Source organism: Lepidochelys kempii, chromosome 3, assembly GCF_965140285.1.
Source record: "Lepidochelys kempii isolate rLepKem1 chromosome 3, rLepKem1.hap1, whole genome shotgun sequence".
Classification (NCBI taxonomy): Eukaryota; Metazoa; Chordata; order Testudines; family Cheloniidae; genus Lepidochelys; species Lepidochelys kempii.
In genome coordinates, this window is record NC_136382.1 from 12,547,303 (window position 1) to 12,570,009 (window position 22,707).

The window sequence follows — 22,707 nt, forward strand, 5'->3', positions numbered from 1 at the left end:
TGGAGACCTTGGCCAACTTCTTCTTGTCCTCCAGATTATCCTCTTCCCGCCTGGCTGCTGCTCTCTACCCCAGAAGCAGCTGCATTCCAGTGCTGCTCTGTGTGTGTAACTTGTGAAGCACCTTGAATCCTGGAGTCTGAAAGGTGTTCAAAATGTGCTGCATTATTATTCAATAGGTGTCCCTGTGGATATTAAAAGGGGAGAAGCCTGGGATCAGATGATCGGGATGTGAACAGGAAGTCCGAGGCACCTGTGTGGGTTTAATGCCTCTGAAAATAAAGTCAGAGGGGCCCAGTCCTTACTCAGAGGCTTTAGGCAGGCTGCTCCCATGAATAATGCTCAGCGGGTAAAGGCTGTATGTTTCTAAGACTTCTGGAGTCCGAATAAAGTGGGTTTAGGAGGCAGCATCGCCTAGGGGCTAGCGCGCTGAGCGGCAACTCTGGCGACCTTGCGTCTGTTCCCAGCGCTACCCCTGGCCTGCTGGGGCGAGCCTGGGGAAGTCACCGTCCCGCTCCGTGCCTCAGTTTCCCCCTCTGACAATCGTGACACTGACCTACTAGGTCAGTGAAGGGTGGGGGGTTGGGCAGGGTGGAGGAAGGGGTGGGTTGAATGCCGGAGGGCAGGGAGCCGGGGGCGGAGCTGAGGGGCGGTGAGGAGCCGAGCCCGGCCGGCCGAGAGCCAGCCCCGCGGGCAGGGACGGGTTAAGCGGGCGGGGGCGGTCGGCGCAGGCGCGGGCCCGGCGCTGCCGAAGTTGTCCGGGCTCCGGGCCGGGCGAAGTTTGCGGCGCTGGGCGGAGGCAGCGGCGGGCGGCCGGGCTGCTCCGCTCCGCTCCGGCCATGGCCTTCCGCCGGCGGGCCAAGAGCTACCCGCTCTTCAGCCAGGAGTTCCTGATCCACAACCACGCGGACATCGGCTTCTGCCTGGTGCTCTGCGTGCTCATCGCGCTCATGTTCGAGGTGAGAGCGGGGGGCCCCCCTGCACCCCCGGGGACCCCCCTGCACCCCCCGGGGGCCCCCCTGATTGCTGACCCTGGGGACCCCCCTGCACCTCCCCCACGGGACCCCCTGCCCACTGACCCCGGGGGCCCCCCCTGCCCCCCTGATTGCTGACCCCGGGGGCCCCCTGCACCTCTCCTGGGGGACCCTCCTGCACCACTGACCCCGAGCACTCCCCTGCGCCTCGCCCGTGCCCCCCCGCACCCCTCTCCACTGACCCTGGGGACCCCCCCCGCACCCACCTTGAGAGACTCCTTGTGACCCTTCCCCAGGACTTTGCCCTGTGCACCCTGGGGGTGCTGCCCACTCCACTCTGGGACCCTGCTGTGCCCCTCCCTGCAGATCTGCCCCTTGCCCTCTCAGGATACTGCCTGCTGCACCCCCAAGGAACCCTACTGCACTCCTTTCTTGGGGGACCCCTCTGCAGCCCCCTACCATGGGACACTGTGGCCCTTCCTGGGGGTATTCTCTGTGCCTCTCCAAGGGACCCTGATGCAGTCCCTCCACCCAGGGCATCCTTCCTTGGGACCCCAATGCACTGCACACCCTGGGGGTGGATCCGAATGTAACTCCTTCCCAGGGGATCCTACTCCAGCAGATCCTCTCCTTGTCAGTAGAAGCAAATTCCAACCTCCCACGGTGCACCCCTGGAGAGTGCACCTTTGCAATGCACCCCTTTGACGTGTGGGGGAGAAGATGACCCCCCTGCACCCTGCCTGGGGAGGGAGCCCCAGTGAATCTGCCTTTCGGCACTACCCACATTGCGCCCATCAGGAGGAGCGCAATGCACTAAGCCCCCCAGTCCCACTAACCTCCTTTTCCCAGCCCCTTTGTGGGTTAGTTTCCCTCCCCTACACTGCACTTCCTTCCCCCTTTCGTTCGCCAGGGATCCTTCCCACTCTTCCTGTCCTTTCCCATCCCCATACGCCACCATCCACCCCCGGATAACTTCATTTCTCCTCTTCCATACCCCCAGCTGCTTCTCCACTCTGTCCACACCCACAACTTCGACCTCCCCAGCTTCCAGTCCCCCCAGTACATCCTTCCCCCTCCCCAGTGCCTCCTTCTCCTGCTCCAGTTTGCAGTCTCCCCTTCCCCCCCCCCCCAGCCCCTCTTAGGCCTGGACCAGTGCCCACCAGGAACAAGATTTCCCCCTGGCCTCTAGCTGCTGCCCTCCTTGAGTCTGGTTGAGTGTAGGTGGGGGTACTGGGGACACTGACTAGCTACTGCCAGGGATGGCCATGCTTGTGTGACCCCTGTCCATGGGGTCCATGAGATAGGCCGGGTAGCATCCTTCAGTCTCTGTGTTTGGGCATGGTGCAGGCGGCGTGTTGACCGTCTTGGGCCCCAACATTGTGGGGTGGAGGAAAAGGCTTTTGGGGTGAGGCTCTCCCTGTGCTAGAGCTCCGGGGATGGGGGACAGCTGGCTCTGGCCGGTGCTTTCCCCAGGGTTTGGGGATGAGCTGCCAGATGGCGTTGGTCTATGCCCCAGAAGTTGGGGGAGTTGATGAGTGAGGGGAAGTTGGGTGTGGCCTGAGTTGAAGTGGAGCAGCTTTAAGGCAGGGGATGTGTTGTGATGAGGTCACAACCTTTTGAGGTTTGGCGGGAACCCCTGCAGTGTGCTGTCATGCTGTGGTTAGCAGGAGAGGTGGCAGGGCCCACAGCCGGGCCACCAGATGCTGCCATCCTGACAGCTCTCTCGCTAAGCAGGGCAGGCTAGGTGAGGTCATTCCTTGGCTGGGAGACCTCTGAGCAGCCCGGAGGTGCTGCTGGGAGTGGGGATGGCAATTCAGTGGAAGGCTAATGCTCAGCCTGATGCAATGCCCCTGTGCTGCTGGATAGCCCCATCTTTCAGGTGCACTGTGGCCGTGGGTTTGGATTGTTGGGCTTTGTCAAAGGGGCGCTATCAGATTTTAAATCTTTTTTTTTTTTAATCCCTTGTCTAGGTTACTTACCACTGATACCTTTGATTACCAAAATCAAAAGAACTTTAAAAATCCAGCCCACTTTTCACCATTTGTGTAGCTTGCTCTGAGTTTCCCGCAGCTGTCGTTACTTCTGTGTTTGTTTATAACCCCTTTTTCGCGCTGGATTCTTATGTGCCAGCACCTGGTTGCAATGGTTGGGGTGCAAACTCTGCAGGGGAATATGCAAACCCAGATCAAACGGAAGATTTTTTTTTAAAGAAATGGAAACATTTCAGTAAATAGGGTTCATTTAAAGAAGAAAAATAGCTTTACCTGCGGAGGGGGAGAGGCAGTGTTGGTGGAGGACGTCTGCCCCTTCCCTTTCCCCGGGAGCAGCTGCCCCTTTCCTTTGCCCATAAGCTAGGGTTGCCATCTCTGAGCTACAAAAAACTGGGACATTCGGGATGATCCTGAGCGCGTTGCACACGACCAGCTGGCCAGTTTTTGGAGCACACTGACCGACGCCCAGGACAGCGATCTCAAACAGGGACAATCCTGGGAGAATCTGGCCAGGTGGCAACCCTACTATTGAGGTACTGGGGGTTAGGTGTCGGTGGGGGCAACTGGCCTACCATTTTCCACCACTTCCTTTTGTTCCCGCCTTCCCCAGCATTGCCCCTTCCCTGGAGGGAGTCGTGATCCTGACCTTAGAGAAATGTCCTTCTGGAGGAGTGCAGTGCCCCCTCCCAGGCCACACTGTCCCCAGTGCCCCTTTCCCCATGCTTGGGGCATCTTCCCCTCCACCAACCCCTGAGCTCGCCAGGAGCCTTGTTCTCCCTCTTTCCAGAGACATCCCACAAGCCAGAGGTGCTCTCCTGCCTCCCTTCAGCCAGCCCCCACCAGAGAGAACCCAATGAAACCTTTCCCCCTGTGGGAGGGGGAGTTATTTATCTGCCCCTCCCCAGTACATTTGATAGAAATGGAGCCCCTGGTAGGGGGAGAGGAGCAGACCCTTGGCCTCTCCCAAGCCTGGCATCAGGGCTCTTCCTCCCTGTCAGTCCATAGCCAGGAGAGCAGGCTCCTTTCAGCCCCAGTGCTTTGCACAGAAATGTCAGGAATGTGGAGCTTTCCCCCCCACCACCACCCCGCCCCTTCCCAGCTTTCTCCTCTCTTTCCTCTCCTCTTTCAGGGGAGGAGACAGGATAGGGAGGGGGCTGAGGATTCCTGCTGAACAACTCAGCCCTTCAGGCTTGCTCCATACGCGGAGTCTGGCCAGCCTGGCACCTCAGGGGCGTGCGTGCTTCTGCGGTCAGCATCTGAACCATGTATGTCTGCTAGGACCGTGTCTCTCCCAGCCCCCCAGCCGAGTGCCACGTTTCAGGGCAAAGGGAGACGAGATGGAAGAGGGGTGGGGGAGAACGCATCAGAGAAGGGGGAAACCCATTTCCTTAATTAAAAAAACAAAACAAAAAAAAAAGACAGTTTTTCCCTCCCTTTCATTGCAATGCACTGAATGAACAAGTAGTTTTCAGTACCTAGAAATCTTAATGTCTTTAAAGGAAACATCTAAATTAGAGCCAGAAAGGCCAGCTGGCTGGGGTATAAATTCCCAAACCGCATGCAAATGCCACAGAGTTGGACACACCGGCTGCAAGTTTCATAGTTGTACTTTGAAAACAAAACAAAACAAGCAGCGACTTTGAGCTGGAGGGGGTTTTGTCTCCCACTAACTCAGCAGGCCGAGGGTTTCCCCTTGGTTGTTGCTGGTGGTCACTTTACCAAACTTTCCTTCTCTAAGGCTGTGTCTACGCTGGCACTTTTGTCCGTATAACTTTGCCAGTGTGGACAGTGCTATGTCTGCGGGAGACCGTCTCCTGACGACATGGCTACTGCTGCTCGTTGGGGGTGGTTTAATTATGTCCACAGGAGAACTCTCCCCCGTCAGCATAGAGAGGCTACACAGGAGATCTTACAGCTGCATCGGTACATCTGTGTCGCTGTAAGCTGTCTAGTGTAGACGTGGCCTTAGCCTCAGGGCTGCGTGCGGAATAAGCTCGTCTGGGCTCTCTTTAGAAAAAGCTGATTGTGTTTTTGCACAGTTGGAAGATGTCGGCTTGACAGTCCTGGAGACAGGACTTGTCTGCATTGGTATTTTCATTAATCTCCCACCGTTGCAGCTGCACTAGTCAGAATCCTGGTGTAAACAGGGCATTGTTACCATCCAGACTTCAGAGGAAAATTGTTAGAAGAACCTAAATGATGCTTTTGAGAGAGAAGGGGGATGAGGTAATATCGGTCGTTGGACCAACTTCTGTTGGTGAGAGAGACAAGCTTTTGCACTACACACAGCTCTTCTCCAGGTCTGGGAAAGGCCCTCTGAGCATCGCAGCTAAATACAAGACGGAGCAGATTGTTTAGCATCAGTGGTTAGTGCACGTTCTGAGGAATCACTGTAGGTGAAGTAGCCCATTAATACATCTTCAGTCATAGGACAAAAAGCGGGGCTAGTGGGCTACAGAGTGTTATAATAAGCCCTAAATCCAGTGTCTCTGTCAGATCCATGATTTTCAGTGGCTAGCAGCGTTATGAATTTAAGCTCCCAGGCTTGTCTTTGGAAAGTGTTGTGCAGGTTTTGTTCAAGGATGCGGCCTGATAGGGCAGCTGTAGCGTGATCGCGCTGTGAAAAGTATTCACCACAGCTGCTGGCGTGTTTGTCTTTTCTCGTTTTCCTGTGTGAATTCATTCAACGTAGGTGCCTTTTGTAATTTTACTCCCTCATCTGGACCTGCACTGAGACAACACAGTAATAAAAACACCCGTGTCCTCTCTTCGGTGGAACTTCAACGGAGGAGAATGTTAGTGTAGGGACAGCCAAGGCAGAGTCAGTATTAGCCTAAATACTGTCCCTGCGAAGGGACAAAAATGTGTTTTGCTTTATTTTTTTTTTTCTTTTTGATGTACAGAGAGAATTTGAAGTGTGGTTTGTGCTGGAAATGCTGGTCTTGTGTCCCCTGCTTTCTCCCCCATCCCCTAGAAGGCTCTGTGGATGTCTGGCAAACTCGTAAGATTAGGACATGTGCCATACCGTGCAAATGAAACCTGCTTAAGTGGGAAGGGAAGAGAGGGTCACGACGCGCCTACTCTCCACCTTCGCCTGTCCCAGCGGCCTCACACCCTCCTGATCTCCTTTCACTTCTTCTCTTCAGCTTCTCCCCTCTTACTGCTGCCTTTCATAGTACAAATATACGGTGGTCCCCACGCCCTTGGGCTATGTCTATGCGTGTAGTATACAGGCACTACTTGTGTATCTACGTGTCGCAATGAAAGGCTCCAGCAACAGGGAGCTGCTGGGGCCTTTTCCCACAGCGGGAAAAGGCTCTGGCAGTGGGGCACGATCCTGAAAAGTAGCCGTGTAGACATGGGAGGCACTGCTTGGGCGTGTAGGTAGATACGCTGGAAGTTCAAACGTATAGGGCATGCTGCTTGCCTAAGCCGTGTCTCGCCCGCTACGCTGCTATTTATAGCCCTTCTAGCTGGGGGTGCAGCATCTGTACTCCACATGCCCCCGGAAGTGTAGACGTACTTTTAGAAAGTCATTTCTTGGCCCCAGCGGCCTCTTACTCTCACGTCCTCACCTTTGTAGCCTTTGCGCCTGAACCCACTGAGTGCGCCATGTACGGGCAGCACCTCGAGTTCCTGTCTTTCATTCTGGATCCCCTGGCTCGCCATGTCCCCCTGCAGCTGCTGTCACAGAGGTTTCTAACGGCCTCTTCCTGGCCAGGGGGTCCTCAGACTTGGTCCATCCTCCTAAACTGCTGCTTTTGGCTGCGTCAGTCATACTCCCCCCTCTTGATGTCTTTTCCTCCCTTGGCTTTTGTTGTGGCTCTGTCCTCTCTTGGTTCTCCTCCGACCGCTGGGTGCTTCTCCCCCCTTTCCACTCTGGTGAGATGCCTCAGGGCTCTGCCCTGGCCTCCCGCTCACTTTACAGCCTCTCCTTGTGAGATCTGATCCATGATCTTTGCTGGAATGACCTCTCTCTCCACTCCTGCCCTGCCTCCCTCACTCCTGCCCTGTGTCTCTGCCTATCTCTGACAATTCCAGCATGTTTTACCATCACTGTGCACTTAGCGTGGCTAAAGCTGAGCTGCTGATCTCTTTCCAAAACGTTCTTTATCCCTCCTCTCCTCCCCCTAGTCTTGATCATCATTGCTTGGACCCACATCCCAGGTATCCCCTTTTACTCCTTGTTTCCTTCCTCACCCCGCGCAGGCATGCTGTTTCCATGTCCTGCCACTTGCTGTTCCACGACACTTCTAAGATCCGCCCTGCGTCTGCTAGAGTTGGAGACTTTGCATGGTGGGTGAATCTTCACCAGGGATGGGTGAATGCAGTCCACAGGGGCTTTGAGCAGCCCGTTAGGCCTTCCTCAGGCTGGTGTGGCCTGTGGTGGAGATCAGAGAGCATCATCTGCAGAGCCCTTCTAGAGTGTAGTGGCCAGAGCTCAGATCAAAGCGGAGAGTCTCAAGCTCTCTCCTAGGCTGCAGCTCCCTCCTAACGTGGATAGACGCGAGACGCTGCCCTCAGCTGGTGAAAGGTTTGGCACTCCCGCTGACTGGCCATACAGACGTGGAGAGACTGAAGGAAATGGCAGAACCTGTCTCACAATAGACCATTTCCTGTAGGGAAGGATTTCTCTGGGCTCACAGGCACTCTCCCGCAGGCTGTGAATGTGTGACTGTGACTTAACCATTTCCTTCCAAATCTGCAGCTGGCACACTTCTGACCTAGACAGTCGCCATCGTGTGTTTGCGAGGGCCTGTGGCGTTGTCTGCTCACAGGTGGTGAGCTACTATCCAGCCACAGTCCTTGCTGCCCTAAAGCTTGCTGTGTAGCTCTGTGCTGCTTAGGCCTTAGCTGGAGTATTGTGTCCAGTCGTGGGCACCACATTCCAGGAAAGATGTGGACAAATTGAAGAAATGCCAGAGAACAGCAGCAAAAATTATTAAAGGTCTAGAAACTATGACCTATGATGGAAGATTGAAAACATTTAGTATGTTTAGCATGGAGAAGAGAAGACTGGGGGGGGGGTTACATAACAGGTTTCAAGTATGTAAAATGTGGTTACAAGGAGGAGGGAGAAAAATTGTTCTCCTTAACCTCTGAGAATAGGACTTGAAGCAAGGGAGGTTTAGGTTGGACATTAGGGAAAAACTGCCTAACCGTCCGGGTGACTAAGCACTGGAACAAATTGCCAACGGAGGTTGTGGAATCTCCATCATTGGCAGTTTTTAAGAGCAGGTTAGACCAGTGGTTCTCAACCCATTTACCATTGTGGGCCGCATATGCAGCTCTCTGTGTTACGTGGGCCACATCCACACAATATATATATATATATATATATATATATATACTACCTGTGTGGCCCTGAGGATATCACATGGGCCACTGCTGCGTACTGATTGGGCCACAAGCGGCCCACGCCTCAGGTTGAGAACCACTGGGTTAGACAAACATCTGTCAGGAATGGCCGAGTTAAAACGTCGTCCTGCCTTGAGTGCAGGGGACTGGACTAGATGGCCTCTAGTCTCGCCTTCCAGTCCTACACTACTATGATTCTGTGAACATGGTGGCTAGTACAAGTCTGAACAGCTGTACAGCATTTCACACCCAAAGTACTGTGAGTATCAACTTCTTAGGGCCTGACCCTGCAACCCCTCTTCATACACACAGCTTCTATTGACTTCAGTGGGAAATCCCTGTGCAGAGAGCGCTTTGTAACCAAGGCCTTGCCTTGGCCAGTCAGACTTGTGCCCTTTGTAGCCTGGTATCCTGTCATGGGCAGTGGGCAGTTGCCAAATGGCGAAGAAGGACAGTGCAGCGGTTAGAGCCCTAGCCCTAGGAGTCGGGAGACCTGAGTTCAAGTCAACGAGGTTTGTGTAACTCACTTAGCCTCTCTGTGCCTCTCATCCCCATTTTAGGTGTGAACCAAAGCACTTTCCCACCTCAAAGCGGTGTCGTGAGGATAAACACATTAAAGATTGAGGCACTCTGTGACAGGAGCCTTGTAAGTCCATGACTAGGTAGATGCCTTTGAAAGTGGCCTGGACACAGTGCTATACAATGTACTGTGGGTAGAGCCTTCCCAAATTCGCAGTCCACTTTGGTAAATTTCGTGTCATAGCATTTTAAAAATCTTGAATTTCATGGTTTCAGATATTTAAATCTTAAATTTCAGTGTTGTCACAAAGCATGAATATGTATTTAAAAATATAACCGCGTCAAGCCCTTAAGTCAGCATTTCTAAAACTGGGGGTCCCGACCCAAAAGGGGGCTCCGAGGCCATTGTGGCAGGGCTGCGGTATGGCCACCTTTACTTCTGCGGTACCTTCCGAGCTGGGCGGGCAGAGAGTGGCGGCTGCTGGCCGGGTGCCCAGCTCGGAAGGCAGAGCTGACCCAGCGGTGGTATAGAAGTAAGAATGCCATGGTGTGGTATTGCCACCCTTACTTCTGCGCTGTAGCCTGCAGCGATGTGGCCTTCTGAGGGGGGCGCCTGGCTAGCAGCTGCCACTTTCTGGCCGCCCAGTTGTGAAGGCGGCGCAGAAGTATGGGTTGGCAAGTATGAGTTGCCATATGGGCGGCGCAGAAGTATGGGTTGCCTGCCCCCCCTCCCAAAATCCGTATTACGTGGGAGAGACCAGTTTCATGGTCTGTGTCATGTTTTTCATGGCTGTGAATTCAGTAGGACCCTAACTATAGGGAACAGTCTTGTGTTGGCAGTGAGATGGCGCGTGTGATCTACTATAGGCTTCTCCATCTGTAGCTTCTAGGATGAAGGCTGATGTGATGAAAATATTTTTTTTGGATTGAACCCAGTTTCAGTCCCCTCTTAATTCAAGTTGGATCTGGTTCCTCTCCAGATCGATTGTGTGAAAGGTGTAGTTGGTGTGAGAGTGAGAAAGCAGTGCTGGATTTTCTACAGCTCCTGGCCTCTTTGGCAAGCAGTCTAAATAAGTTTCTACTCCTGACCTGTCCAGGGTCAGTGCAGGAAGCTACAGGATGGACCACGCTTTGAAAAGACATGCTTGCTCATTCTAAAAGTAAATCTAAGTGATGGCAAAGAATCACTTCCACTATTTTACTGATTAAAATTACCCCATATTTAAATTAAAATAAGTTCTTTTCACCCAAGCCCCAAATTGCTTTTACTTCACTGGCATATTTTAAACCATGTTCTAGCAACAAATGAAACTTGAAAAGGATTTGTAATGCCAGCGCTATGACATGGATGATGGCACCACCAGTTGCCCTTACCTAGCTGGTCAAGCTTTGACTAGGTTAACCTTAATACAAAATGCTTACGCAGTGTTTTTCATCCCTCAATCAACAAAGCACTTTACTAAGGAGGTCAGTATCATTATCCACATTTTACAGAAGGGGAAACTGAGGCACCGGAGATGATGTGACTTGCCCAAGGTCACCCAGCAGGCCAGTGGCAGAGCTGGGAATCAAACCCCAATCTCCCAAGTCCCAGTCCAGGGCCCTCTCTTCTGGCTTGCAGAGCTGTAGACATTTATGGTAATAAAATCTTGCTGACTCGTGTTAAATTCCTATTTGTCTCAAACAGTTCAGATAAGCTTGTTGCTAAAGCACACTTGTGACATGCAGCAATGCTCCTTTGTATAACGTGAACTCACTAAACTTGGAAACTTCCCCCCCTCCCCGTGCCTTGAAAGTAGGTGGTTTTAGTTAGTCAAAACCAAAAGCACATCTGGATTCTAGAGTCACCACACAGCTTGGTGGGAGGAAAAATTAATCTATTTTAGCTGGAGCCAATGAAGCTCAAGTTGTGATGCTTTCTCCTGTATTCTTGTTCCAAACAAGGATGGGAACATTCACTGCCATCATAGTCCTGAATCATGGTCTTCCAAATATGACCCTGCCAAAGGGAGGAGGCTCACAAATGAGCTCCTGTTTCCAGACTAATACTAAATATACTCTGTCCTATTATAGCACCCTTCACGAAAAGCTCTTAAAACACAGTACGAGCAGTAACGAACGAAGCCTCACAATAGCCCTTTGTGGTAGGGTAATGTCATCTGTGTCTGATGGACAGGGAAACCGGAGAACCCAGAGGTGAAGTGACCTGGCCAAGATTGCAGAGTTTGTGGCGGAGCTGGGATTAGAACCTAGATCTCCTAGTGCGGTGGGAATAAATAAAAGGGAAATGCATGGTAGACGAACTGTTGTATGTTAAAATAGACAGGTATATTTGGACAGTGTGTTGTGAATCAGATGCTAAAAAAAACCCCTCCTTTTTATCCTTGAGCCTCAGAGTCAAATTTGGGAGTCCAATTTACGTGCAGGTCCTATTCTGATGCATCTGGAATGTACTTTGGATTAACAGGTTTTTATTTGTGTTTCAATGGGCACTCGAGCCCTCAGAGCACAACAGTAGGAAGCAACGTATATTTTTTTAATTGTTTGACAAACCTGTAATATGAACAGAAATATTTTAAGGAGGCTGTGGAATCTCTGTCATTGGAGGTGTTTAAGAATGGGTTAGACAAACACCGGTCACAGACGGTCTAGACCAGTGGTCTCCAAAGTGGGGTGCACGCACTGCAGGGGGTGCGCCAGAGGATCCCAGGGGGTGCCCTGCAGGAGGAGCACTCCGCCGGTTTTTTTTTATTCGGCGGCAGCTCGGCATGCCTGTGGCAGGTCTTCCCGTCTTCTTTCTTCTGCGGCACCGTGCAGGTTCGCGATCCAAAAACTTTGGAGACCACTGGTCTAGACAATACTTAGTCCTGTTTCAGTGCAGGGGACTGGACTAGATGACATCTGAAGGTTCCCTTACAGTCTTACATTTCAATGATTTATTTCTAATGACACTTCCCGGGCAGGGCGGGGCCAGGTTTATGCATTTAAAGGTGCTGTAAACCAAACCCAATAGCCTCCTTGTAGCTGCGGACAAGCCCTGGGCACACCTGAAAGTGAAACTAACCAGGATTTGACTAGAAACGTTTGTCAGTTTCACTTTTGATTTTGCTGCATGACCTGCAAAATGCCAACAGCTTGAACAATGAAGTAAATGGGGTCAGGATGTTAAGATGTCCATTTAAGACCTATTAGAGGGACCTGGTTTTCTGAGGGGGAGGGGATGCCCTTTAATAGGTCTGTTTGGGATGCTATCACCAGCAGGAGAGTGAATTTGTGTGGGGGGGTGGAGGGTGAGAAAACCTGGATTTGTGCTGGAAATGGCCCACCTGATGATCACTTTAGATAAGCTATTACCAGCAGGACAGTGGGGTGGGAGGAGGTATTTTTTCATATTCTCTGTGTATAAATAAAGTCTGCTGCAGTTTCCACGGCATGCATCTGATGAAGTGAGCTGTAGCTCACGAAAGCTCATGCTCAAATAAATTGGTTAGTCTCTAAGGTGCCACAAGTACTCCTCTTCTTTTTGCGAATACAGACTAACACGGCTGTTACTCTGAAACCTGTCTAAAAATCTTGACATTTTAAAATTCCAGCTTTAATAATCCAAGGTACATCAGTAACGGGGCCATGAATTATTGGTACATGGTGATGCATGTGCTCTAGGTTCTCTTCTAAAGGGGGGAAAGGGCACCCCAGCATTTATATGGGATAAGCAGCTCCCACACTAAGAATTATTTTGACTTCATTCACTCTCCAGTTATAAGTAAATAGGTGGGCTGTGGAGTGTGATTATGCGTCTTCAAATACTTCTCATAATAATTGAGTTGTGTTCCTTTGATTTTTGGTCCCCGCTATCCCATTCACTTTCCTGTGGCAAGCTGAGTGGCTCCCAATGTCATGCTACAGGGCTAAAAGTAGCAGTGTAGACGTTCCCGCTCAGGCTCTTAGATCCACCCACTCGCTAGGTTTCCATGCCTCAGCTCCAGTCTGAGCGGGAACATTATACTGCTATTTTTAGCCCCGTAGCACAAGCCCCATGAGTCTGAGTGTGTAGACCTAGGTTCTGAGGCTTACTGCTGCAGGCCTTTTTTGCAGTGTAGACATACTGAGTGGCTGTTGGATGTCAGCCTAGTGCCAGGATTGGGGTTTTAATGTCACCAGTTTAGGCTGTTATTGGATCAGGTGTCAGTATCGTATTCAGTGGAGCAGATTCCCTTCTGAGTGATGGGGAGATTAAAACCCATCTGGCTGGTAGCTGGAGTAGGGCAGAGGGCTGTAATTTGCACAGCATTCGGGAAGCTTAGTTTTGGCTAATGCCGTCCCTGACCCTTGCAAACAGTTCTGTGCAAACAGTAGCTCCTCTCCCACCCGCTTGCTCATTACTCATTCCCCTAATCTGACTGTTCTCCACGTCACCAGCTGGCATTGCACTCGATGGATTCCAAACTCCAGCTGGTGCCAGCGTGTTTACTTACGCAGGCAGCAGGAGAGCCTGGCAAACGGCCCATGGCCAAGTTGCTGCACAGCTTTGCAAAGAGAGCGCAAGGTAAAGGCATCTTGGAGATGAGACACCGGTTTATGTTCTCGCCCATAGTGCCTGTGAGGGAGGTGGGGCTGAGCTGCTGTTCCTGTACTAAAGGGAAGGTGGCTTGGCGTCTCTTTCTCAAGAAGAACGGGAGTACTTGTGGCACCTCTAAGATGCCAGAAGTACTCCTGTTCTTTTTGCGGATACAGACTAACACGGCTGCTACTCTGAAACCTATTTCTCAAGATGGTCCCAGGCTGAGGGTGGTGGTAACGGTTTAAGATCCTGGAGGCCAACCAGCTATGGTGGTCGGTGCTGCACGGACATACAGCACATGACAGACGCTGTCCTAAAGAGCTGACCACCAACGGGGGAGGTTTCCAAAGGAGTGTAAGCGACTTGGGGTACGTCCACACGGCAGCCAGGAGTGTCCTTTCCAGCTCAGGTAGATATGCTTGTGCTAGCTTTCGTCAGGCTGGTGCACTCCAAATAGTAGTGTGGCCAATGGCTCCATGGGCAGTGACACGGGGTAGCTGCCTGAGTACACGCCCTGTCGGGGAGGGGGGTGCAGCTCGCTTGTCCCATCACCCATGTAGCTGCAGCACCACTGCTATTTTTGGCTCATTTTATCTGGATCAAAGCTAGTGTGTGTACGTCTACCCAGGCCAGAAGGGACAGCCCCCCTGACTGCAGTGTCAGTGTACCCTTAAGAGCACAAGTTCCTGGGAGGGCTGTAACTTCCCCAAGTCCCTGGGGCTGAGGCTCCTAAATGACTTAGGGTGGTTTGATGAGCCCATTCCAAACCCTGTTGATATTCAGTGAGATGTACGTATCTCACTCCCTTAGTCTCTGAAAGTCTCAGTCTACAAGATGAGACATAACCGGTAAATGAGACAAGCAGGCTGAGGTGAGGGACTCTGGGTATAACACAAATCCTGGGATGTGCCTAGTTCTTGGCCAGCTGTGAGCTGTGGTTGCAACTTGCCACCTGCAGTCTGAACTTTCCCGCTCTGGTGCAGTCTTCCTCTTTGGATCCACCGGTACCTCCCAAGTGACTTACAAAGGGTTCTGGTTCTTTCTTTAATACTTCAAGAACTTAGAAAAAGTTGTCACCGGGGTCTCCAGGTTTTGCATGCCCGTCTTTGGACCAAATAGTTTTACAGTTGCTGTTTCTATTTTATAGATAGATCTTTTATTGGACACTAAATGCAGTTCATCCTAATGCTTTGCAAACACCAGTGCTTGCCATGCCCCTGTGAGTTTGGGAAGTCTTATCGCCATTTTACTGATGGGGGAAACTGGGGCACGGAGCAGTTATGTGACTTGCCCAGAGGCACAAAGCCAGGGCTAGAGCTCCTGAGTTCTTGTTTCACTGTCCTGTGTGTGAGCCAATAGATCGTGCCCCTCTGTCTGCACAATACCCTGGATTATGTTAAACAGCATATGGCCGTACGTTGGGTGTTTTAAATACTTGTTGCCAGTCCTGCTCCAAATGAAGTTATCCAGCCGCATCAGATCATACACAGTGGGTCTCCTGCTTTGAGCAGGGGGTTGGACTAGATGACCTCCTGAGGTCCCTTCCAACCCTGATATTCTATGATTCTATAAAATACTGGGATGACCTCACTGTGATGGGGAAACACTGGTATGACTGAGCAGAATTTGACACTCTAATTTACATGTGGCCAGCAAGGACATTACAGGTGTCCTGTTAAATGCCCCTCTTACCTGCCAATGGTGCATGTAGCCTGTCCACACAGCCATGTATTCATCTTGCTGGAGTCCTGATGGTCCCTCTGCTTGTTTGTTACGTGCATCTTGTTTCAGTTTAAATTGCAAGCACTTTGGGATCTGAGTGTGTTTGCACAACCCCCAAAATGATGGGGCTCTAATCTCAGGGCTTCTCTACGCTTAAGATGCTACAGTGAGGCAGCTTCTCTAGTGTTTCAGTGTAGACGCTAGCTATGCTGACAGGAGGGGTTCTTCCATCGACGCTGGTAATCCACCTCCCTGAGAGGTGGTAGCTAGGTCAATGGAGGAATCTTTCTGCCGACCTAGCGCTGTCTACCTAGGACATAGGTTGGCTTAACGCTGCTGCTCAGGGGTGTGGATTATTCACACCACTGACCAACATAGTTAAACCGAGCTAACTTTGTGGTGTAGACTAGGTCTCAGTCTTTAGATCAAGACTGGATTCTAGAGAGAAATGCCCTAGTTCAGCCACACCATTTGGGGCTCTGGGCAGGAATCAGTGGGTGAAATTATGATGGCCTGTGTTCTGCAGGATGTCAGTCAAGATCAGGGATCGGCAACCTTTGGCACGTGGCCCACCAGGGAAAGCCGCTGGCAGGCAGGGACAGTTTGTTTACCTGCAGCGTCTTCAGGTTCGGCCAATCACAGCTCCCACTGGCCATGGTTCATCGTCCCAGGCCAATGGGGGCTGCAGGAAGGGCGGCCAGCACATCCCTTGGCCTGTGCCGCTTCCCGCAGCCCCCACTGGCCTGGAACGGCGAACCGTGCCCAGTGGGAGCTGCGATTGGCCGAACCTGCAGGTGCTGCAGGTAAACAAACGGGCCCGGCCCACAAGCAGATTTCCCTGGCGGGCCATGTGCCAAAGGTTGCCAGTCCCTTGTCTAGATGATCCGAGTGGGTTCTTCTGGCCTTAAAATTTTATCTGCCCTGAGAGGGCAAAGCTAATCTTGCCAACTAGGTTAAACAGTGGTTCCAATTGTCTTATTCTAGTGACTTCATTGTTATTAATCTGGGCGCTTCCGGGTGAGTGAGAGCAGAGTTTAGTTTTCATTCGTAACCACATCTGGAATGGTTTGAAGCCTTCGTGTGAAGTTAGTGCCAGTGGTGGTATCAGAATGAAAGCCCCAGAGGCTTCGGTCCTCTGTGCGTAGAGCAAGTACAGTAAAAGCAGCAGCAACGCAAGCTTCCTCCCCACTTGGGAGCAAGAAGCAGTACTCAGGGTAGGAACTTTGACCCTGCTAGTGTCCTCGAGGCAACACACTAAAGAAAACCTGAGTAACCCGGTGAATTGCTGTAGAAACACTGTGTGCCTCGACTTGGAATCTCCAGGCAGTCCGCTTTGCTGGACTTGCATAGCGGATACAGTCACCAGTGGGTGAAACTCACTAGGCCTACGAATCTCTGATCACGTGGTGCTCCTGGGTTTCTCCTTAGAGGGACAAGGAAGACACGGGTGTTATCGGTTGTAGCTGACACGGTATGGGAATAATTTCACACTTATAGAAATTCTGATTTAGCGTGAAGGAAAATTTCACAGTCCCCCTCATATCAGCCTCTTTAAAAGCTGCCCTTGTGCTTTGGTTCCACCTCACATGCAGACAGGAATGGGGGCAGGAGGTGGGATTGGGAAGAGAATCAGCTTCCAGATGCAGAGAATGAAAATAATTTGGTCCAAGTTCCATGACTAGACCTGCCGTAGTGTTAGACAGAAGGACCAGCAACAACACTTCTGTCACAAATCTCATGAGCCCTCAGGCCTGCAAAGCTGTTGCTGTATAGCCCAGGGAGGCTGGGATTATCAGTTCCCCACTGGCCAACCACATCTGTTTCCAAACCTGGCTGGTCATGAGACTTCAGATATTTAAAACTGAATCATGCTAATGACTAATTTGCTTTTGATTCCTTTCTGCTTCAGTTCAGACATAGATTTGAGTAGTTGCTATCTTGATTTGCCAAAGCTAGTAGAAAACAGTGTTTTGTGCCATCTGAAAGCTTGGAACCCCGCTTTGAAATAGCAGATATCATTAACTTTAGCCATTCATGAGATTGTCTACTAAAATCACATTGGAATTGACCAGAGCTTTGGGAGTAGAATGCTAAGGATGTTGTGGTATTAAGGTATGAAATCTTGCAACCAGCATGCCTGGAAGTCCTTTGGTGGGCAGTACAAGTGCTTTAGGACCAGAAAACTTTACAAAGCCCTGGTCCAGCGAATGGAAAGAAATACTTTTGTTCTTTGCTGTGTGTCCCTATTATGTAGCACAAGGTCTCTGAGCTATTCACTAAGGATTTGGATCACAGGTGGGCTGGAATGCAGGAAACCTGAATTCTGTTCCCCACTCTGCCACTGACTCACTGTCTGACCATGGGCAAGTACCTCAGTTCCCCATCTGTAAAACGGAAATGGTACAGGGCTCCTCTTTATAAATCTGAGACATACAGATTATAGTTCTGTGTATGGCATAAGATTACTAGCTGTCATTGCCTAGTTATCATGTAGGGCTTTTTAGAATACAACTAAAATGCAGCTACCTCTGGGGTGGAGGGTGGTTGCTGGGTAAACAATTGTCATGCTCACTAGTTGTGTGGGACAGAAGGGAATGTTTGGCCAAGACCGTGGGCACATCCCTTTCTTGTGTTCAGTGCTCTGAGACCTTTAATATCCCCACAGAGTCTTTGTTTTTTAAGGCCTTATCTGAAAGACACTGAGACAGATAGTTGCAGTGTTTCATAGATTGTGGTCTTCTAAATGGCAGTTGCTAACCTTTACTAAATGCAGCTTCTGTCTATTTGTGTTGAAGCTCACAGTGCACTAAGTCTGTCTTTTCTAAAGATCTGCACTTCCCTGCGTGGTATGGAATCTAGACGGCTCATGGGGGTGGGTGAAGAGAAATCCTGTGTTGCCACTTGCTTGGAAACATTAACGTGCCCAATGTTGCAGGTTTTAATTCTCTGATTTCAATACAGATGATTCAGCTTGTTATTACCAAGTCAAGTGTTGGCTGCTAACACTGCACTCTGCGATGAAGGGGGTCCTTGCAAACAGTGAATTCCACCTCCCCAGCAAGGTAGGGTAAATACTCCAATTTGGTAGCTGAGGAAACTGATACACAGATTAAGTGACTTGCCCAAATTTACTTTGTCAGTAGCAAAGTTTTGACAATAGAAACCAGGAGTCCTCATTCCTCATGTCCTACTTTTACTAGTCATAATAATAGCTAATAATACCTAGCTCTTATACGGTGCTCTTCATTAATAGATCCCAACTTGACTTACAAAGCAGGTCAGTATGATTATCCCCATTTTACAGATGGGGAAACTGAGGCACGGGCATGTTACTAGGCCAAAGTCACCCAGCAAGCCAGTGGCAGAGCTCCTTGGTATCCTGAGTCCCAGTTCTTTGCTCCATCAACTAGACAATACTGCCTTTACATTAAATGGCATCAGTGCTAGCTGATATTTATCATCTGAATTCTCTCATCACCTTTGTGTGTGTGTCTGTAATAACAATATATTTTACATTGTAAAAATTACTCTAAATATTTAATTACCTTCATTGAGAAGGTTCCTGGCCTAGTGGATAGAGGGGAAGCTGTAGATATGATATATCTTGATTACAGTAACCCCTTTGACACATGACATTCTCATAAGCAAACTAGGGAAATGTAGTCTAGATGAAATTACCATAAATTGAGTATAAGTTTGGTTGAAAAACTATTCAAAGAGTAGGTTTCAGAGTAACAGCCGTGTTAGTCTGTATTCGCAAAAAGAAAAGGAGGACTTGTGGCACCTTAGAGACTAACCAATTTATTTGAGCATGAGCTTTCGTGAGCTACAGCTCACTTCATCGGATGCATACCGTGGAAACTGCAGCAGACTTTATATATACACAGAGAATATGAAACAATACCTCCTCCCACCCCACTGTCCTGCTGGTAATAGCTTATCTAAAGTGATCATCAGGTGGGCCATTTCCAGCACAAATCCAGGTTTTCTCACCCTCCACCCCCCCACACAAAGGCCCACCTGATGATCACTTTAGATAAGCTATTACCAGCAGGACAGTGGGGTGGGAGGAGGTATTGTTTCATATTCTCTGTGTATATATAAAGTCTGCTGCAGTTTCCACGGTATGCATCCGATGAAGTGAGCTGTAGCTCACGAAAGCTCATGCTCAAATAAATTGGTTAGTCTCTAAGGTGCCACAAGTACTCCTTTTCTTTTTACTCAAAGAGTAGTTATCAATGGTTCCCTGTCAAACTGGGAGGACATATCTAGTGGGGTCCTTCCAGGATCTGTCGTGGGTCTGCTACTATTCAGTATTAATGGCTTGGCGAATAGAGTGGAGAATAAGCTCACAAAATTTATGGATGACACCAAACTCGGAGGGGTTGCAAACACTTTGGAGGACAGGGTTAGAATGCAAAACATTGGATTCTTGATTCAGTCTTGATACATTGGAGAATTGGTCTGAAATCAGCAAGATGACATTCGGTCAAGATAAGTGCAATGTACTTCCCTTACGAAGGAAAAATCAAATGCATAGCCACAAAACAGGAAATAACTGGCTAGGTGGTAGTACTACTGAAAACGACCTGGGGGTTGTAATTAGGCTTGGCAGAGAACAATTTTTATTTATTTTTAAAATAAATTTGGTGGATAATATTGATGCTTATTTTTAAGCATTTTTTCTATTATTGATTTAAATTTTCACAGTTGCAGGGAATTATTGGGGGGTGTCAGATAATCATTTAATGACAATAGACATTAAGATTCAAAAAGTAAAAACCTTATAACCACTAAAACACAAACTGTCAGCATCATGTGTCAAAATACGGAAAGTAGATATCCTTAAATCAAGCTCTAATACAGTCTCAAACAGCATTTTTCTTACTCTGCCTTTATGTAAATTTCTGTTCTCATTGAAAGAAGTATTTTCCCATCTGTTTATGTAGTAAAATCAACATTTACTGAAACTTACTGGTAAAAATCCAACCCTTCCAAGCACCGGTATAGTGGATCACAAATTGAATGAATCAACAATGTGATGCAGTTGAGAAAAAGACTGATATTAACAGGGGTTTCATATGTAAGACATGGGACGTAATTGTCCCTTTCCACTTGGTACTGTGTCAAGTTCTGGGCACCACACTTTAGGGAATATGTAGACAAATTAGAGAGAGTCTAGAGGAGATCAACAAAAATGATAAAAAGGTTTAGAAAACCTCACCTATGAGGAAAGGTTAAACAAACTGGGCATGTTTAGTCTTGAGAAAAAAAAGTCCTGGGTGGGACCTGATAACAATCTTCAAATCTGTTAAGGGCTGTTCTCAAGAGGACAGTGATCAGTTGTTCTCCATGTCCCCCAAGGGTTGGACAAGAAGTAATGGGCTTAATCTGCAACAAGAGAGATTTAGGTTAGATATTAGGGAAAACTTTCTAACTCTAAGGATACTGAAGTATGGAATAGGCTTCCAAGAGAGGTTGTGGAATCGCCATCTTTGGAGGTTTTTAAGGACAGGTTAATCTTGTCCGGGATGGTCTAGGTCAGTGGTTCTAAAACTTTTCTTTTTGTGGATCACTTGAAAATTGCTGAGGGTTTCGACACGATCTTTCCAAATGTTTGTAGCTAACAATTGTAAAGCGCTTTGGATAAAAGCACTATAAAAAAAATTAACGCTTTTTTGTCCTACAATTAAAAGCACATAACTGCTATTTTAATATCAGTAGTCTTACCTTTCTAATGTGATGGATGTGCCCTCTCTCCCCTGCCGTGGCAACCCCCAAGCTGCGACTGGGAAGGAGGGGGTCTCTCTCCTGCCACAGCAGCCATGGAGCAGAGGCTGGGAAGAAGGGCCGTCTCTCCCTGGCAGCCGCAGCCCTGGAGCTGGGGAAAGTCGCCTCTTTCTCTGGCCGCCGCAGCTCTGCGTGTCCCAAATTCCCCCCACCCTCTCTTCTCACCCCACTGCCCCTCCCACCTACCCCCATTCCTCCCAAGGCCACCACCTCACCTTACATGTGCGTCTTCTCCAGAGTTCAGGCACTTAATTAGTGGAGCGGTGCCTGGGCGGACTCCACTAATTAGGTGGGTGGCCCTTCATTCTCTCACATGTGGCTGCCCAGGTGTGCACCTTAGAGCAGGAGCAGGCAAACTTTTTGGCTTGAGGGCCACATCGGGTTTCTGAAATTGTACAGAGGGCCAGTTAGGGGAGGCTGGGCCTCCCCAAACAGCCAGGCTGCCGGGCAGGGGGAACAGCAGAGGAGGGGCCAGGGGCTAGCCTCCCAGTCCAGGAGCTCAGGGGCTGGGCAGGAGGGTCCTGCGGGCCGGATGTGGCCCGTGGACTGTAGTTTGCCCACCTCTGCCTTAGAGGGAATTATCCGCAGACCACAATTTGAGAACCTCTGGTCTAGGTATACTTTGTCCTGCCTCAGTGCAAGGGACAGGTACAGTCCAGTATGGCCTCTTCAGGTCCTTTCCAGCCCTACATTTCTATGATTCTATATATAAAGTAGCCTCCCCAGAGACCACACAAATGCTCCCACACACTTGTATTTCCCTTCTTCTAAGCAACTTTGTGCTGTCGTTTTCTCTTGTTTGTTCTTAATTTAGGAATGCCTATATTGGATCAGACCCAGTCTGTCTAGGTCTGTATTCTGTCTCAGACAGTGTCCAGTACTAGGTGATTCAAAGAAAGGTAAAATAAACTGTGATTATGAGCTAGCCTGCCTCCCAAGGAAAATTTCTTCCTGACCTCTGTTAGTCATAGCTCAAAGTGTGAGGTTTTATATCCCTTTATATCCTCTTGGAAGAAAATGTAAAATCATCACTAATAAAATTTGCAGATGCTGCAGAAATTGAGGCTGTGGTATAGGATGAGGCTAGATCACTTGGTAACCTCGGTGCAAGCAAATAATGTCCATTGTAATACAGCAAAATATACCCCTACGAGCAAAGAATGTAGGCCATGCTTACGGGATGGGGACTCTGTCCTGGGAGGCAGTGACTCTGAGAGAGACTTGAGAGTCATGGTGGATAATCGGCTGAACATGAGCTCCCAGTGCAACACAGTAGCCCAAAGGGCTAATGTGATCAGGAGATGCGTAAACAGGTGAATCTTCAGTAGGAGAGGAGAAGTTATTTTACTCTGTATTTGGCACTGGTGGAACAGCTGCTGGAATATTGTGTCCAGTTCTGGTAGCCACAAGTCAAGAAGACCGCAGAATAAGGATGTTGATAAAATGGAGAGGGTTCAGAGAAGAGCCATGAGAATGATTAAAGGTTTAGAAAACATGTCTTATAATGACAGACTCAAGGAGCTCAATCTATTTAGTTTAACAAAGAGAAGGATTAGGCGTGACTTGATCACAGTCTATAAATACCTACATGGAGAACAAATATTTGACAATGGGCTCTTCAAGCTAGCAAAGAAAGGTACAACTCAGTCCAGTGGCTGGGTGTTGAAGCTAGATAAATTGAGACTGAAAAGATGTAAATTTTTGACAGTGAAAGGAATTAACCATTGGAACATCTTACCAAGGGTCATGGTGGATTCTCCATCACTGGCGATTTTTAAAAGGTTGTAAGCTCTTT

The 22,707-nt window shown here is 49.4% G+C and overlaps 1 protein-coding gene across 4 annotated transcripts in view; it reads left to right on the forward strand.

The window, feature by feature from the left end:
* The first annotated feature begins 737 nt into the window (after positions 1-737).
* Positions 738-22,707, forward strand: part of TRAM2 (translocation associated membrane protein 2) — a 48,024-nt gene continuing 26,054 nt past the window's right edge. The window contains exons 1-3 of one of the 4 annotated variants that reach the window (XM_073335693.2): positions 872-956; positions 2,942-3,495; positions 18,084-18,184. In XM_073335693.2, the coding sequence (XP_073191794.1) occupies positions 18,140-18,184 (45 nt within the window). In that variant the 5' untranslated portion in view covers positions 872-956; positions 2,942-3,495; positions 18,084-18,139. Of the gene's footprint in view, positions 957-2,941; positions 3,496-18,083; positions 18,185-22,707 lie in introns of all 4 variants that reach the window. The other 3 variants (XM_073335695.2, XM_073335694.2, XM_073335692.2) reach the window with 3 other exon arrangements.